We start from the raw sequence: 19,372 nt of genomic DNA, 5'->3' as shown, positions 1-19,372 counted from the left end.
TGAGACACTGATATTCACAGTACCACATGTCCTTCCCTATGCAGGGCTCTTTCATCCCATCAAAGAGAATAGGAGTCCTGGTATATGAAGGGCACAGTCCAGTAGAAGTATCCAACCAAATGTGAATTTTGCAGCTTTTTTCTTATGCACCAACATGCCTTACTTTGCAGTTGTTGCTGTTGTTGCTGCTGTTTTTTTTTAAAAGAATGTCATTGACTTTAAAGGTGAAATCAACACACATATTAAAAAACACTGTTAAAATGTTTTTTTTAAAAAAATGTTTTGAAAAATATATTGAATTTGCCACAGCTCACTATCACCATCTAGTTTCACATTTGTATACTGAACTTTACAATACACTTAAAATGATTTATTTGCAGCTGTATAGCTGAGTCCAAAGCTTATGTGTTCAGAACTGATGGAAATGTTTACCAACATGACAGGAAATTAAACTTTCCCTGGTGTGGGAAAGACCATGCCAGGCAAGGGCCAAAATTTGGCTTTTGCACATGATTTAGAAGACATTAAGAATAGTAATTTAACGTTGAAACAGAATCATATCCTCAGTTGTACACACTAAAGTACACCATTGGAGTGTGATTAAAAAAACACTAACAGCCATAAATTAGCAATTGCTTACAAATAATGTCAACTCTAGAATATTATTAGGATTAAGAATAGCATACATGAACAGCAAAGCATGACTAGGTAGTCTAGTATTCTGAATTCCTTTTTAATCCTCTTATGCATTTGCAATGGATACCCCTGTCAAGAGATATTTAAAAATATGTAGAAATTTTCCCTCTAACCTGTAGCATTTCATATACTATACTACTGGGATAAATGCTTCTGCGCTAAAGCAGTCAAGTAGCTTTTATTAGTGAAAAATCAAGCAGCAGGACATTGGACTCTGCAACTCTGAGTGGTAGAAAATGAAGTGCTAAATTTGCAGACATTAACAATCTAATGACCCAACATGGATAAAATTCTAATTTTACAACATTAAAGCTTGAGATAATGAGGTGTTAGAAAGCAAAACAATACTGAATGTTTATTTTTTTTAATTTAAAATTGTGTGCTAGAACTATATTCAACAATCCTTTATAACATTCCTTATTTTTATAGTGTATTGAAAACAAATAACATTTTTTAAAAACTATCAACTTAAGTGACATCCAACATTAAATTAGTAATTGCTTTCTAAAAGTGCAGGAAAGTTATGTTTAAAATTCCCAATAATATGTAGGATCACATGGCTATGAGACACAAGAGAAGAGACCAGTGCACAGAGGAATTTTGGAAGCCCTCTCTTTGACCTTATTTGTAAACTATGGTTCATTTATAGCTGCTTTTGTCTTTTACAACAGACCCTGGAATATTATATCACGTGCAGAAGTGAAGATCACTTAAAGAACAATGAATCCCCTAGGATCAGCCATGGTCTTCAAACAAAAATTCCTAAAACTGGAGTTAAATGGCAAGGGAGTGTAAAAGTACTGTATGTGATAATTCAAGTATATGTATGCAATGATCCTTTCACAACAGGAATAATTTAGTGATAGCACAACTGGCTTATCATTGCAGAATAAAGGGTAAAGGGACCCCTGACCATTAGGTCCAGTCGTGGGTGACTCTGGGGTTGCGGCGCTCATCTCACTTTTTTGGCCAAGGGAGCCAGCGTACAGCTTCTGGGTCATGTGGCCAGCATGACTAAGCCACTTCTGGCAAACCAGAGTAGCGCACGGCCGTTTACCTTCCTGTCGGAGCGGTACTTATTTATCTACTTGCACTTTGATGTGTTTCGAACTGCTAGGTTGGCAGGAGCAGGGACCGAGCAATGGGAGCTAACCCCGTCGTGGGGATTCGAACCGCTGACCTTCTGATCGACAAGCCCTAGGCTCTGTGGTTTAACCTGTATAAGCGACTTCTACAGTTGAGAAGTGAAATGTATGCAGAATGAACACAGTGAGCCTTCACAGCAGTACTGATTTGATTAACACCTTAGCATTCTACAAGCAAAATGACAGTCAATGCAGCAAGAAGGACTAATGGGGAATATTGTTATAAGAGGGGACTGACAGATGTGTCCAAAATACAAAATTCTATTGATAGACCATATTTATGAAAAAGATGCTGTATTAATTTAAGCAAGTTATATTTCTAGGTCACCACTTCAATAAATTGCATCACTGAGTCTCTGGCCTCTAAAAGTTGTACAGATGCTAATCATTATGTGGTATAAACATTTTTTAAAAACAGAGGCCAATGGATGCTTTTTAGCCACATGAGATAATTGTATAATGCCCCAGGTCCTGATTTCCTCCCTCTCTGAGTCCCAAATTTTCAAGGAACAAAAGCTGCATGTCCTTTTTCTTATTACATGTTTAAATTACATCCAAGCAAATGCCTGCATATAAACCACTGTGTACAGAAGTGGGGGGAAATGATTGTTATTATTACTCCCATTAGCCCCAGCCAGCATGGCAAATGGAAGTCAACATTCAAATATTCTACAGCAAGACTGTTGGTACAGATAGCTGCTGGCACATAACTCTGATGCTTAAAAGCTTACATTGGCTACCCTTATATTACTAAGCCAAGTTTATGGTACTCGTATTAACAACGCCCTAACCAGCTTGAATCCAGGATATTTTAAGTACCACTTGATAGTGGGAATCTGTTGTTTGTGGTCTCCCACAGTTCAGATGCACGGCTTGTATCCTCCACCAGTGAGCACCCAATTCTGTGGAATTACATGCTGGCTGAGATCAGATACTGGTGCCTTAGTAAATATATTTTTTTCTAATTTCAGAAGGCATTTGAAGCGAGTGTTTCTAATCTTACAGTTAAAAAGTAAAGGTACCCCTGACAGGTCCAGTCATGGACGACTCTGGGGTTGCACGCTCATCTCACTCTATAGGCCAAGGGAGCTGGCATTTGTCCATAGACAGCTTCCAGGTCATGTGGCCAGCATGACTAAGCATAGCTGTCAACTTTCAGATTTGAAAATAAGGGATCAGCAGCCTCAAAAATAAGGGATCAGCAGCCTCACCTGTCCTGGGGACAGTCTATGGGATATCTAACAATCCGGGATAGCAGCGGGAAGCAGCAGGAAACGGCGCTGGAATAAGGGAATTTCCTGCCAAAAAAAGGAAGGTTGACAGCTATGTGACTAAGCCACTTCTGGTGAACCAGAGCAGCGCACGGAAATGCCGTTTACCTTCCCGCCAGAGCGGTACCTATTTATCTACTTGCTCTTTTTGGCATGCTTTCGAACTGCTAGGTGGGCAGGAGCTGGGACCGAGCAATGGGAGCTCACCCCGTCGCGGGGCTTGGAACGCCAACCTTCTGATCGGCAAGCCCTAGGCTCTGTGGTTTAGACCACAGTGCCACCCGCGTCCCATAATCTTACAGTTAACTGTAACTAATTTTATGATGTATGCTGCATTTCTATAGCACCTTGCTTAGAAACCATGGTATTAAGCCATATATACATTATTTAAATGAATGACTGAATGAACACACAAACAAAATGTATTGTAATATTTAGTGCAATAATAAACTGTTAAAGACTGGAAGGTATACAGGTGTCAATCTTAGTGATGAGGCTGAACATCCTATTTTCAGTCAACGACCAACAGATGCTGTTCATCTTTTCCTTAACATGGCCAAGAAAAACGATTTCATATAGAGTACAAAGGATACAATTTCCATTCAAAGAAAACCTTCTGTGGAAGCACACAATGAAGCCAGGTTCAAAATTTGGGGTTATATATATAGATATATATGAATAAAAAATGGTTCCACTATTTCATTACACATAGTATTTTTCAGTTCATTTGAGTTGTGTTAATATATATCAGTAGCAAGATTTGATACCAAATACTCTCTTGCCATGGGACGCAGGTGGCTCTGTGGTTTAAACCACAGAGCCTAGGACTTGCCGATCAGAAGGTCAGCGGTTCAAATCCCCGCGATGGGGTGAGCTCCCGCTGTTTGGTCCCAGCTCCTGCCCACCTAGCAGTTCAAAAGCACATCAAAATGCAAGTAGATAAATAGGTACCGCTCTGGCGGGAAGGTAAACAGTGTTTATGTGTGCTGCTCTGGTTTGCCAGAAGTGGCTTAGTCATGCTGGCCACATGACCAGGAAGCTGTACGCCGGCTCCCTCAGCCAGTAAAGCAAGATGAGCGCCACAACCCCAGAGTCGGTCATGACTGGACCTAATGGTCAGGGTTCCCTTTACCTTTACCTTACTCTCTTGCCATGAATCAGAAAATTAATTTCTTATGTTATCTGACTCAAAATATAGTTTATTTCAATGTTTATTTATAGTACATATTTACTTAGCTATAAAAATATTTATATTACACTATTCTATCATTAAAAAGCCCCCCAAGGTGGTCAACAAATCTCAACAAGGCAGTAAAAGCAGGTCAGAATATACCTATACAATGAGCAACTACCAAAGAACAGAACCAGATAAAACTATCTGTGTTTTAATTGGTCATTATTCTGCAAGCCCTCTGCTGAACGTTCTACAAAAGAGACGTTTGTAATGTGGCAGAAGCCAAGCAGATCTTTCTCGGAAAGGTGTGTTCAACAAGTGTGGTGCCATAACTGATGAGACCATGAGTGCTGAAGTATTCTTTTCCTGCAATTAGTTGGAGGTGGAATTAAAACGAAGGTTCCATTAAAATATAGCGCTAAATTAAGTAACACTCCCTTTCCCCTTCCTATCCTTTCAGAATTTCTATTTTCAGTGAAAGTTCCATTCAGCAAAGATCTCTGGCACTTCAAATAAATGTTACTGTATGCAAGTTCAGTTGTTTTATTGCTTCCTACTGATTCCAGCTGTGGAATTAGTGAATAATTTCTCCTTAAATAGACACTCTTGGAATTGCCGCATGTCAGCTATTTTCCCTATGTAGCGGGTGGAAGAATCATTCATTCATCTTTTAATTATTATGATCTAGAGCAGCAAACAGTATTATAAATCATGCTATCTTAAAAATAAAAGGAACAAAACAAGAGGAAAGCAGTAAGTAAACACTTTCTCCCTATTACAGAAAAAAACCCCACACATGACACAGGGTGTTTTCCAGAAAGGCCTTTCTAAGGAAAACTATTCAGTCACATCCCAGCTGCTATCAACATGAAGCAATAAAACTGGCTGAACCTGCAAAGAGGAAGTGTTCCATTTAAAGGTATGGGAGGGGTGCAGAAAAGCTTGGGATCGACAGTTTAGAAAGAACTGCATAGAATTATAGAAGTGTAGAGTTGGAAGGGATCATGAGGATCATCTAGTCCAAACCCCTGCAAAGCAGGAATCCGGATGACCTCTAGAAAATGAGTACCCAAAAGATGTCAATTCCATAGAAAAAGCAAGGTGTGGGAAATGTAGAGAAGGACCTATAATTTGTCTCCCTACTGCGGCACTGGGATGGGTGGAGAGGCTTAACCCATAGGATAGCGATCAAAGAATTCATATAGATACAAACAGGTTGTGAGAGTCCTTGAAATGTCCTAATTGTAGGCTATTTAGGACCTTATTGGTCAAAAAGCAACCCATGAATTGGGGTAGAAATGAACTGGTAAGAAGTGAATCATAGAACTATAGAGCTGGAAGGTACCCTGAGGCTCACCTAGTCTAACTCCCTGCAATAATCTAGCTTAGTGGTTAGAGTGCTGGACCAGATCCAGGTTCAAATTCCCATTCAGGCATAAATCTCACTGGATGACTTGCTGCCAGTCATTCTCTCTCAGTGCCATCTCTCTCAGGGTAAAATCTAGAAGACAAAAAATCCTACATGCTGTCTTGAGCTCCTTGCAGGAAAAAAGGGTAAGATGTAAATTTGATACATAAAGGAAAGATAATGTTTAAATCAGTCTGTTAGGTACCCTCCTAATCATATTTTCAGATACCATATTACCTACTAGATTTACAGTCCAATGCTTGAAGCAGATGCATTGCTGTATGAATTTGTAGGACTATTTCTATTCTGTTTGACAATATAAAAGTAGTAAGGTAAAGATATTAATAAACTAAAGTGCTAAGCCAGCACTTGTAATCTGTGCCTTAAAGAGTTCCAACTGGCATGGATTCTGGAAGCGTGGGTGCTATGGAACACAGCAGTTTTGATTTGAAATCCTGACTTTCTGGGCAAAGTTAAGTTGCTAGTGAGCTCATCTGGCGGAAGAACTTATACCAACATTGTCCAAACAAAAAAAGGCCTCTCCCTTTACTTCTGGCATGCTCCTCATAAAATATAAAAAGGAGAAAGATTCCATTTAAATCCAGCGTTAAAAACCCTATAATACAGAAGCCTCTAAGTATACAGTACTATCTCCTTTAGAGGGGATGCATATTGCTATTTAATCTACTTTTTTTTTTCCAAATGTGCGCAGGGGGTTGGACTCGATGGCCCTTGTGGTCTCTTCCAACTCTATGATTCTATGATTCTATGATTCTAAGATGCTGGCAAGTATTACTAAACAAGAAACACCAGTTTAAATGAACATTTATAGATCAGTTTCATATTAAGAAAGCCTGACAACAGCATCCAAAGGCAGTAATTCAAAATCTGAAAGTTGTTGTTTAAACTCAATACAATAGATTTTCAAAATAAACAGCAGTATTTTTGAAGTACACAAACTATATACCCAAGGTTGTAAGTATCTATATTTTCTTTAAACTTGCTTTAAAGTAAATCCCATTGAAAAGTGGAACTTATTTACTAGGAAATATGCACAAGACTTAGCTGCAAAACTGAATACACTTAGCAGTCTATCCCACTTAATTCAGCACGGCGCACATAATAATCAAAGCAGAAACTAAGGTTAGATTTTGCAAAGAAGTTGCAACTCTATTTACAAGACTGCTTATTTATGTTTTGTGCGTGAATCAATTCACTAAAAACAATCTGAACATTTGGTTTTCATTTCATTGCAAATGTCATGAAAGAAAAAAAATAAACAGCTGGGCTTTGTTGAATGGACATTGTCAGGGATAGGCAGGGTCTGAAGGGTGGGCAGAGGAGGTGGGGGTACGGGAGGATAATCTAGGGAAGGGGGTCATTGATTTGTGGGGATCTGTACCACCCATGATGCAGGAAGAAGAGGAAGAGGCTGGGCAGGAGAAGAGGAGGCACGGGAAGAGTTGCAGGAAGGCACAAAGGTGGAAAAGACAGTCCCAGTTACAGTCTCTACCATCCCCTCCTCCACGGACAAGGAAGGGCTTAAAGCAAGAAGAGCAGCTGGAGATGCTGCGCAGGACAAGTTGCTGGTTGCTTGGACACACTATATCAGAAGAGGGGGTTAAAATGTGCTGAAAGAAGTATGATGTGCTGTTGCTCCAACTGTCTACCCAATAAGGCTCACTGGTGCCATGGTGCAGGCAAAAACTTTCCTCTATAACCAGACTAAGCATTCAGCCTGCTAGGCAGAATGAACCCCACTTTCCTCCTCCTCCTCCTCCTCCTCCTCCTCCTCCTGCGTATTGTTCTGTGTGTGTTCTTCCAACTCCCTAATCATTTGCAGGGGGGGGGGGCATAGGAGGAGGGGGGAGTCCCACTGCAGAAGTGGAAGTCCTTGCACAGGGCTTTCGCTGATAGGACTTATTAGATGAACCCTGCCCTTTCATAGAATCATAGAGTTGGAAGAGACCACAAGGGCCATCGAGTCCAACCCCCTGCCAAGCAGGAAACACCATCAGGGCACTCCTGACATATGGTTGTCAAGCCTCTGCTTAAAGATCTCCAAAGAAGGAGACTCCACCACACTCCTTGGCAGCAAATTCCACTGTCTAATGGCTCTTACTGTCAGGAAGTTCTTCCTAATGTTTAGGTGGAATCTTTCTTTGTATCTCATTCTTTCTCAGGATGATATACACTGAGCTTATTCTATTCTATCTAGTCTTGTGCTGAGGGTTAGGCTTTGCAGTAGTGGCTGGCTTCATGTATGGCCACCTAGCAACTTTCACTGTTGACAAGGAAATGAACACAGACCTCTTCAGTCTGACTCTCCATTCATCTGGGCCACTTACTATTCAAAACAAATTGTTCCCCTGGAAGCAATTATTGCTTGGCCCAATATTGTTTTAAATATATGCCTCTGGTGTTTAGTGTGCACACCTGAAGCGTGAATCGAGCAATGTTTGCACATGCAAGTACACTGGCTAATGTGGAAAACTGACTGACTGAGTGCACATTCATGGATTTGTTTCTCTGTAAGATGTGATACGATCCCTAGGTATCCTTAATAAATAGGAACCATGCAAATTGCTATTACCCTGTATACAATGTATCAGTCCTACATTATGCAATAAACATTTCCTTTTCTTGTAAAATTATATAGTCATCTGAATCAAATCAACATTAAAAAGGCGAAAATCTGTTGTATGTCATTTTGCCGTCACCAATTATAAGTAGTTGAACAAAGCAAAACTATAGCTCTGTGGCTTTTCTGTGGGTTCCAGGTAAGTGCTTCTGATTCAGCTTCTCCTATCTGCTTGATTTGTTCCTATTTTTATTGGCTGTCTTCCACAGAGACTACCTGACCTCAACTCCTGCCTCATTCTTGCTGGTTTTCCAGATCAGCTTGTGCTTCCTTATTCAGCACTAAATTCCCAGCAACAGACTCAACTTGGCTCCTTGACCAGTAGACTGTTTGTACATGTCAGCCCCTAACAAGTTCCTGTTCTCCTGGATCATGTTCTGAGTATATTTAAATCTAAATTTAATTTAGCTCCTCAGTCTGAGACAAAAATGTGATGCAGTTGCAATTTAGGCAAATGACGTTTGCATGAATAACACCAGTGTATGCAGCACCAAGGAAATAATTCTGCTGCTCTATTTACCACAGGTTACACTTGCTAACATACCATGTCTAGCTTAGATCACCACATAATAAACAGGATAACGGTAAGTTAGAATAATTCAGAGGAGACCAAGAATATAAAACTGGCATAGAAACTATGAACAATTGAGAAAGATAAGGTGCTTTCTCATACATCAGATTTAGATTGCCTTTGAACCTCTCTCACTCAGTTTATGATAACATCTGTTGTTTGTACATCAGAGGAGAACCACTGCCAGTCAATGCCAAAAAAGTGAATCATTTGAACCCATGGTTCAAGGTAGCTTCCTATGTTCCTAGGAGGAATGAAAGAGGCATTCGTAATGCAAATAAGCATTCTTGCCAATATAGGCTTTATATTCACATCACAAACTCAACTGAAACAACAGTTCCTTTATGACTCCTACATGATAATGCCCTAAGGGTACAAATACAGAGCTTCAAATACCTAAAAGGATGACGAAAAGGTACGAAGCATTAAGATATTTTTCCTAACTGCTGGTCAATGGAAGAGTTTGTCCAGAAACATTATGAAATCTTATTTCCTGGAGGTTTTAATAAAAGACAGTGTAGTGTTCATCGGCCCTGTGCAGATATAATGCTCTGAATTCCTTAACCATGATTCAGCGGTTAGGAGCAGGTTGTGGGATCACACACAGACAATGGGTTTTATCCTGACATTTCTTCAGTGGGATCTGGAATCTGATATAAGTATATCAAGGCCAACCATGTTTCCCTCAGTCCCAAATGGGTAATGTATAACATGGTCTCTTTGAATCCACTTGTGTGGTGGCTGGTATCTGAAGTGCATACACATACTGAATGATCCAGATGTCTTGCCTATGTCACAAGCGCATCAAACAAATTTGCCTGAAACTTTTATACTATTTTTATATATAGATGCAAATCTAGACTGCCTTTCAGAGGGGAGAAAACAGATTATGGCTCTTGCTTGTATGGCATGCTAACAGGATTTTCTGGACCCAGTGCACTGTAAGTGGATTGAGTCCTCCACTCCACCCCCCAGTCAGTTGACAAGAACTGCATCATATGTATGGATTGCAACTAAAGCAAGTCCTGTACAACATGACACTCCTCCTTTCCCCCCCCCCATCTCTCTCACCACCACCCCTTTGCCACCCTATCCAGCTGTTCTAGCTTAGGCAGTGGTTCTGGCCAGCGACAAGATTCTAGTGGTGTATGTGTGCTAAGCACAGAGTCCAGAGACACCATATGACCTTATGCTAGTATCAATTAAGAATCCAGGAAGCAAAGTCAGATCAAGAAAAGTCAAGTGCCATCAAGGCATGGTCAGGCAAAGAAGAGAGTAGGTTCCAATAAGTGAGATCAAGCAAAGCAGAGGTTAAGATCTAAAGGAAAACAAGCAAGGTGGGTAGCACTCTGGATAGCTCCAAACAGTGCCTAGGCTGGAAGTCATACAAAGTAGACTTGAATCCAACAACCAGCAAACCCACACTGAGTCTCAAATAGGACTACAGCTTCCTCTGAGGAGCTAATCCCACCCATTATTAGTGAAGTGCCTTATTCTTAAGTGGCCCAGCCTGTTGTAGAAGCTACTGACTCCAACAGTTTGGTGGAGGATGGGCTTCCACCATGATTTCTGAGCTGGAGTCCTCAGAGTCTGAAGAAGGCAATATGACCTCTTTATGCTGGAGAGACATTGGTATCAAGGGGCCTTTTGGTGCTGAGACCTCTGAGGAAGCAATGATATCAAAGGCTGATTCAGAGGGCAAATCTTTCTCCCAGTCCAAGTTGTCCTCTGAATCTTCAGCAACTTCCCTCAACGATAGGGACTCAGAGCCCTGGGTTATGATACCAGCAATTATCTGGGCAAATTAAGATGAAGGGTATCTGTTGTGGGTCTCATCGACACTATGCTTTGCAATGTGCTCAGCCACCCTTTAAGCACAGAGTTGTTTTAAAAAGAGGGGAGAGACAGGAGATCCAGGAACTGGTTTGCCACCCCCTAACAGCAGCCCTGCTGATTCCCCTGTAAGGACTAAGCCAGCTCTTCCCTTAAGAAAAGCTTTGCAGCCTGCTATCATGGATCTACAGTTTTAGGTTTACTAATTCACGTGTTTCACAAACACAGCCAAGCACATTCTGCTTATATAAAGTAGAACCACAATACTAAACATCTGGGCATAGCATAATTTATACATTCAAGCTGACTTTGGGCCACAAGAAATTAGCTCTGTAGCACTTCTCAACACAAAGAGCATTTCTTGAACGATTGTTAAGATTTGAGCATTACAATACTAAATTACTCCTAAACCCCAACAGGAATCTCACGCCACCACCCACGGAAGAACTAAACTGCAGGAATTCACAGTTACCATTGTTCACCCCTTTCCTTCCTCCTCGCAGAGAAAGGAGTACAGCTGTGTACCTTGCAAGATCATCCTTATCTCATCCCCTTTGCTTGCTCCTCTTCCCACCAGTCCAAGAGATGTGCATGCTAGGCATCCACTAGTTCTCCTTCCCATGGCAACTAGATATCAAACCTGCAACCACCCAGAAATCCAGATGTGTGCCATGGAGGCTCTCAGGTAAGTTTACTTTAGGGTTCCCCCCTAACGTTTCGCCATAAGCAGTACAACATCCCCAATCTTCACATTCCCATTACTGCTTTCCAGGACAAGCAATCTAATCTGACACTTTCTGTTGTTTATAACCCTAATTTGAAATATATTACAGTGGTGCCCCGCAAGACGAATGCCTCACAAGACGGAAAACCCGCTAGACGAAAGGGTTTTCCGTTTTGGAGGTGCTTCGCAAAACGAATTTGCTATGGGCTTGCTTCGCAAGACGAAAATGTCTTGCGAGTTCCTGCAATTTTTTTTCGCTCCCCACCCCCTTTTTCTAAGGCACTAAGCTGCTAATAGCCTTTTAGCAGCTAATCCGCTAATCCCTTAAGCCTTTAATAGCCGCTAATAGCCACTAAACCGCTAATAGCGCTAATCCGCTAATGGGGTTGCTTCGCAAGACGAAAAAACCGCTAGATGAAGAGACTCACGGAACGGATTCTTTTCGTCTTGCGAGGCACCACTGTACTTGGAAATTAGGTCTATGGAAATCTGTGGGATATATTAGCATTTAAAATCAATGTACTAAGAATTGAACTGATTCTTATTATGCCACTTACTAAAACATTTCAAAGTAAGAGGAGAAAAAAGAAGCAAGACCAAAATATTACTGTTGTAGCTCTTCCTCTGTCAGTTCTTCTTGCCTTTGTTCCCCAGTCACCATGGCCAGTTCATTTCTTAGGTCCTGAACTTCCTTCTTTAGCCGTGCTATTATCTGCAACAATGAAACAGGTGCCACTTATTGGCTGAATTTAAAGTTATGATTAAGAACTTTGTTGGGAATCCTCTCTCATCTTGTACAATTTTTCATGCTTTTATTTTGTCAAACTTGAAGTAGATGACAGACTGAACCTTTCAAAACTGAACTGATTTATTAAATTAATTTGAATTCCTGAAAAATGCTAGTTATAAATAACAAATTCCTTACCAGTCTGGGGTCAATTTCTTCATTTAGAATGGCTTCATTCTTAATAAGGGCAACTCGCTGAGCAAATCTACAAGTTGATATTGATTCCTAAATGTAAAGAAATATCTTCTTAACATGCAATTATGGACAAGTAAGTGTGCTATATAATTAATAAACTAAATCAGCAATCTTTAAAACCATGCTTCCTCAACCTTGGCCCTCCAGATGTTTTTTGGCCTTCAACTCCCTTGATCCCTAGCTAGCAGGACCAGTGGTCAGGGATGATGGGAATTGTAGTCTCAAAACATCTGGAGGGCCGAGTTTGAGGAAGCCTGTTTAAAACAGACAACAGTCTTCAAATTCAATGTTCACAGAATAGCAGCAAAATAAACACTTGAAGTTCTCCAGTCTATGAAATCCAAACTGAAGATGGAACTAGATAGTGTCAAACAGATTTGGAACAATGCAGCAAATGAAACCAATACAAGTATTTAAGTTGCAAGTGATTTAATAAAATAATAAGAAAATTATTATAAACAATATAGGGCCTGATCTGCCCCTCCTCTGTGCATGTGAGGTGAACCCTGCCCTCCTACAAGCATATCTCTGCAGTAAGAGCAGTGCACGGGAGGTGTTGAAGGACACTTCATTATCCAAACAGACAGTTCAATAAACATTAATAGTCAAAAATGAAAATTGTCATTTTAATTACATTTGGGCACATTTCCTGAACTAAGGCTGCAGTTCTAGGTATACCTACTCCAGTTTTGACTGGAGTAAGAAATACCATGAGTCCAAGTGGAGGCACAGGTTAAATCCGTGTCCAGGGCAGCTGTGTACCAGCTCCATCTGCTACGTAGGCTGAGACCCTATCTGCCCGCGGACTGCCTCGCCAGAGTGGTGCATGCTCTGGTTATCTCCCGCTTGGACTACTGCAATGTGCTCTACGTGGGGCTACCTTTGAAGGTGACCCGGAAACTACAACTAATCCAGAATGCAGCAGCCAGACTGGTGACTGGGAGCAGCCGCCGAGACCATATAACACCGGTCTTGAAAGACCTACATTGGCTCCCAGTATGTTTCCGAGCACAATTCAAAGTGTTGGTGCTGACCTTTAAAGCCCTAAACGGCCTCGGCCCAGTATACCTGAAGGAACGTCTCCACCCCCATCGCTCTACCCGGACACTGAGGTCCAGCACCGAGAGCCTTCTGGCGGTTCCCTCACTGCGAGAAGCCAAGTTACAGGGAACCAGGCAGAGGGCCTTCTCGGTAGTGGCGCCCGCCCTGTGGAACGCCCTCCCACCATATGTCAAAGAGAACAACAACTACCAGACTTTTAGAAGACATCTGAAAGCAGCCCTGTTTAGGGAAGCTTTTAATGTTTGATGTATCACAGTATTTTAATATTATTTTGGAAGCCGCCCAGAGTGGCAGGGGAAACCCAGCCAGATGGGCGGGGTATAAATAATAAATTATTATTATTATTATTATTATTATTATTATTAAATAAAGAAAACACAGCTTAGATCACGGCACAGCAGCATCAGATGAGAAGTAAAGCAGCTGCAATGTCCTCTCTGAGAGCCTGAAGGTTGCCCTAAGCCAGGGGTCGGCAAGGTTTACCTCACCTGGGCCAGTTCACTCCAGCAGAGATCCCTCTGTGAGCCAGATTGTGCGCGCGCCACGATTTCCGGTATCTGTGTCTGCACAGACACGATTTCTGGCGCTGCGGAAGTGAGTCCCTGCGCCGTACTGTGCCAGTTTAGCGCAGCGTGTGGGGACTCGCCAAACAGGCGGCTTGATTCGGGGGTGGCTTGGGGGCCAGTTAAATGACCCCCATGGCCCGCTTGTGGCCCATGGGCCTTAGGCTGCCTACCCCCGCCCTAAGCCATTGTATGGCTTAGTGTTGCGTGAGAAGCAGCTTAATATAGGGTTCAAAATATAGGGTTTACCAATTACTCTGGCAGTGTTGCATCACTTCGCAAACTAGGGTTTAGGGTAGAATTAAATCTGTCAGCTTATAAAACATATTTGAATGAAACTAAATGGATAAATTTAAAATACTAACTCTTGGACAGCAAATTATAATAAAAACTGAGAGGACATACATCTATGTTCCTTTTGTCTATTGAGAGTGTGGCAATCATTGTGGTCATACAGTTCCCTCCTAGGCTGTCTCTTAGCACCGAGGTCATCATAGAATTCCTGTAGGGAATATGAGACCTATTCTTCTCCGACAGAGCAATGATTACCTGCAATAAGAACAGAAATGGAAACTCTTAGAACTCTGGTTTTGCTCTTGAATATTTGGACAAGTCACTCTAATACTGGAAACGATTACTTTAAAACTGAGAATTTTACCAACTGTAACAGTGGCATACATTAGCAAATGTCAGATACTTTGGCTCATCAAGACTCACTCCGGTAGTGGATCAGCATAGACACTATTGCAGTGGTACCAACTGTGACACTATTAAATTATTAGTTTTTTTACCCTGCATTTTGGCACCAAAGGAGCAGCCCAGGCCTACAGATCACTTAAACAATAGCATTAGTATACCAGAAAAAACCTTGAACTTTCCTGCAGTGACTCTTTGTAAAGTCACAGAAATGGCACAGGATCGACAAGAAGCTGCCAGTGTCGTGCCTTCCATATATTGCTGGCTTTCTATTCCAATAATTCCTGGCCATTGGTCACACTTGCTGGGGCTAATGGAAGATGAAGTCCAACAATATCTGGGGGGCATCATACAGGCTATCCCTTGGCTAGATCATGGAACTCCTAGAGCTTTGAAGCACTGCCCATTTTTTCCTTGCTTCGGCCAACACTTTTTGTTTCAATTGCCTTAGTGAATGAGCGGGATGAGTTCCCTCTGAATGGTGCATGAACCAATTTCTGCTTTTTTCCCCTTTGTAGCCTCTGTGTAGTCTTACAGAAAGGACATGGTGCTGTTACCCAACAGCAGAATCTCCAGGACTGGGAAATACTTTGCACTACTGCCTTGCTCATACCAGCTCTTTTTCCCACAACATGCACTGTATAATGTTTGACAAAGGTTAGTAGAGAGGACTACATAGAAGCTGGTGGACAGCTGGCATTAAGACCCTTTTATCTAATGCTACTGAAGATGCTTGAGCACATGGAATTGTAGAAAACACTTGGATTAGCAAATGACATTGTCACCTCATTGCTGGATAACAGAAACAGACTGTAGTTATGATCCACAAGAAACTGTCCAAGAAGAAGCAGGGAGTCCTTGTTTTCCACTGCAAAGCAGTATTTAATGAAGAGGTGTATTGTAAATCAAAATTAAGAGCACTTTTAATATTCAATAAGCACAAAATATGCTGTTTTAAGTTTATACTTAGTGATTTCAAAGTTCAGTTTTAAGCAAGATATAGCATTTATCTTCAAGTCACTGTTAAGTGGCAAATCTTAACTCATCAATCAAAGGAGGTACTTAAAATGTGCTATAAACTGCAACCATCAACATCAGTTTTTTATCTGGTTTGATCTTCAGTTTCTTTGCCTTCACCTCGGTCCATCACACACTCCAGACACTACACTTATGTTGCAGCTGTCTAAAAAATGAGATATGCTGGTAGAATCATTAGGGTTGGGGATGTTTATTCAACATGTGGTTAGTCCAAAAGCAACAATTTGGCTACAGAAGGCAAAGTAAACTTTTTGCAAAGATTTCTCAGTTATAGTTATAGTAAATCTAAATGTTCTACTTTAAATTCCCCTATGCCGAAGGGGGGAAAGGTGTTAGGCACATAGTTAAACAAAGCACACTGTCCATTTCTTTCAGTTCTGACAACTTTTCTCCTTGAATGTCTGACATATACTCAGTTTCTGTGGCTTACAAATATGTTAAAGAAACTTTCAGGGAGAGAACACTGTGTTTATGAGCACTCCAAAATCAACAAAAGCCTTCCACTGCTATTAGTATTCACAGGGCTATGAAACAATACTCCATAGTGAAATCTGTAAAAAACCAAAAAACTGTAGTCTGGCAGGTGCGATGCTTTTCTCTTTGAGCAGAACACTAGGGCTAATGGATAATGTTTTTCAAACTATTTTAATACAGTAGCAATAAATTCACAGTAGTAATAATTTATCCACATGTTATTAATACAACACTCATGTGCTTCTAGGTAGAGATCCTAGAGTTGAAGACCAAAGAAAAAGTGTCAAGAGTATCATAATGGGGAAAGATTAGTACAGTGGTACTTTGGTTTACAAACTTAATCCGTTCCGGAAGTCCGTTCTTAAACCAATGTGTTCTTAAACCAAGGCGTGCTTTCCCATAGCAGCGGGGACTAAATTTACAAATGGAACACACTCAACATGTTCTGCTTCCAAGGCAAAGTTCACAAACCATAACACCTACTTCCGGGCTTGCAGTATTCTTAATCCAAGTTGTTCATAAACTAAGCTGTTCTTAAACCAAGGTACCACTGTAGTAAACATGTAAAATACTAAGGCAGAAAAGTGTATATATTGGTTGTATAATTCAATCGCTGGGATAAAATCCACGATGGCTTTGTTAGGCTTTCCATGAAATACACCTGCCTTTCTTTGGTCACGGAACACAAAACATTACTACATATACTGCATTTCAACAGCTGCCATTGAAATTGTGTTTAAGAAGGAAGTTCTATTAAAAGGTACAGTGCAGTAAAATGGCATAAGGAAAATTACGTTCTCCATGCTATTACCTCAAATAAACTACGCTGGGAGACATTATACTCCTTCTCTGAATCAAATGATTAGCCATAATGCCAAGTGAAATGGAACATGAACATTCTAAAAGCAAACTACTACAACAAACTAATAGCAAAATGAAGAACTGACGTCAACCATACCTGTTCCAAGTAATGTAATGACAGATTGATATATTTGGCTTCTGTCAGCAACTGGCCTCCAACTCCAGTCTTCGCAACACGCTCTGAACCAGCCAGATCCACTAAATGTAGTTTGGAGCGTCGAATGGTTGCAGAACCTGGCTCTTTGCTTGAGATATGAATGGTGAAAATACAATGTGAACGAGTGGAGGCTTGATTCATTGGCGTCTGTGAGACAAAGAATTTAATAAAACTCAGCTGCAGCCAACTGAAATGCTTACATAGTAAGGGGGAGAGATATCTCCTCATCATATATGAAATATAAATGTGACTAAGTTAAAAACGCAGGTCAAGAAGACAGATTCAAACACATTATGAACATAGAAATCTGTTGGATCAAACCCAAGTTCCATCAAGTCTAGCTTTCCCACAGTGACTAGCTAGAGGTTCCCAAGAGACAAGATGGGCATGAATGTAATAACTCCCCCCAATGCTCTCGTCCCCAGCACCAAGAATCCAGTCCATACTGTCTTTGTATATGGTGGTGAGGAGTCTGTTTATCTATCATGTTTAATACCTCTCTCTTGAGAAAACCTGTCTTTCATGAATTTGCCCAATTCCCTTCTAAAACTGTATATGCTAGCAGGCATAGATCCAGTCTAAGTCCCACTCCCTTCTGTTAATGCTTACTTTAGCCCACACAAAATGTCTCTGCAGCACTTCTCAGAACTCCCTTCTGTTCTGCCCTCCCCTCCATAATGCCCCTTCTTCAGGACTTAGAGCAGTTTAAAATGCCCAGGGTTAGCTCAGCCAGCTGGGTCACACTGAGACAGAATGGGGGAGATATGACAGCATAGCCTGACTGAACCAGGAACCAAGAGTGGAGGAAGGGGGATGTGGTGGGGGCGGTCCGCCCTGGGTGTCACCATTGAGGGGGGTGACAAAATGCCTGGCGGCACTCACCGCAAGGCCTGCAGTGCGCCTGAGCCATGCATCTCTCCTGGGAGTGATGTGGTAGTTTGGGCACCCGCAGGTTCCATGCTGCCCCAAACAGTCCGCCCACCACCTCCCCCTCAGCTATAGGGCGGCTGAGTGGGAGGAGGCAGACAGACTCCTTGGAGGCCCCACAGAGCACCCTGCCCCAGCTTGCCCCGCCCTGTGGGCGTCTGGCTCCGCCCCTGGGAGCAGGGCACGGGCACCACCCCAGGCACCTGATCCACTTGCTCCACCACTGCCAGGAACTTCTTGACTCAGGCAGAGATCCACTGGATCCTTACCCCACTCATCCCAGCAGATCTTGCTGCAGGGGAAATTTGCCTGTCTTCAGCCTTGTAAAGTTTTGACGCAATCTCATTGTGGGTGCATGAAATGTGCAAATAAATGCAATCATGCAGATATTATTTATTTATTAAATTTATTTGCCACCCTTCCTCCAAAGATCACAGGGCGGTTTACAGTATTAAAAAATGAAGACGCAAAATACATACCAAGAACAACAAGAAAACCAATAACCCTCTCCCACAAACACATTTAAAAGGCCACAAATAATTTAATCAACCAAAAGCCTGGTTATAAACAGACATATAAATGTCTATAAACAAACATTTTTGCCTGGCGCCTGGTAAGTTATGGTGTTATAGATGTCTCAAACTAATACTGGCCAGTGGTAAATGAGTACTGCACACATTTCATGAGTGAAGTATTCTAACTTATAGAATTTTTATTCCTTGTAGAAGTACTTATGTCAGAAAGACTAGAACTCTAGAACTCAGCTTCCTAAAATGCCTAGGCCACAAGTAGTTTTTTCCATCACCACACCCTTTCTACTATATGCCATAGAAATCACTGTGAGAAAGCGAGTTGGTTTTAAAAAAATTAACAATCCTTAAATTATATTAACAAGATTTAACTTGATGCTTTGCCTTATCATTTACTGTCTATTCCATGTGGCAGTTCCAGTAGACAGATTTCCTCAAAAGAGAAAATTCCTAAATCGTATGTAAGCCAATAACATCATAAACTATTAATCAGATGCAATGATGGAACATTAACGTAACTGTAATGTAGTTCTACACCTTTGGCTTTTTTTTGCTAAAGCACATACATAGATGACTTGGCACAAAGTAACAGAAAGAGAAAATCATTTATCAAAATTGC

General features: G+C 41.3%; 1 protein-coding gene across 3 annotated transcripts in view; it reads right to left on the bottom strand.

Annotated features, from left to right (window-relative positions):
- The window catches only part of KIF6 (kinesin family member 6), a 149,733-nt gene that overhangs the window by 101,754 nt on the left and 28,607 nt on the right, over positions 1 to 19,372 (bottom strand). For all 3 annotated transcript variants that reach the window (XM_083434456.1, XM_083434457.1, XM_083434458.1), the window contains exons 7-10: positions 17,237 to 17,443; positions 14,476 to 14,619; positions 12,389 to 12,475; positions 12,072 to 12,175 (exon numbers count right to left, since the gene is read on the bottom strand). In XM_083434456.1, coding sequence (XP_083290582.1) covers positions 12,072 to 12,175; positions 12,389 to 12,475; positions 14,476 to 14,619; positions 17,237 to 17,443 — 542 coding nt within the window. The remainder of the gene's footprint in view (positions 1 to 12,071; positions 12,176 to 12,388; positions 12,476 to 14,475; positions 14,620 to 17,236; positions 17,444 to 19,372) is intronic.

This window comes from Podarcis tiliguerta (assembly GCF_965153285.1).
Source record: "Podarcis tiliguerta genome assembly, chromosome: 3".
NCBI classification, from domain to species: Eukaryota; Metazoa; Chordata; class Lepidosauria; order Squamata; family Lacertidae; genus Podarcis; species Podarcis tiliguerta.
This window is presented reverse-complemented; position numbering and strand designations above follow the sequence as displayed.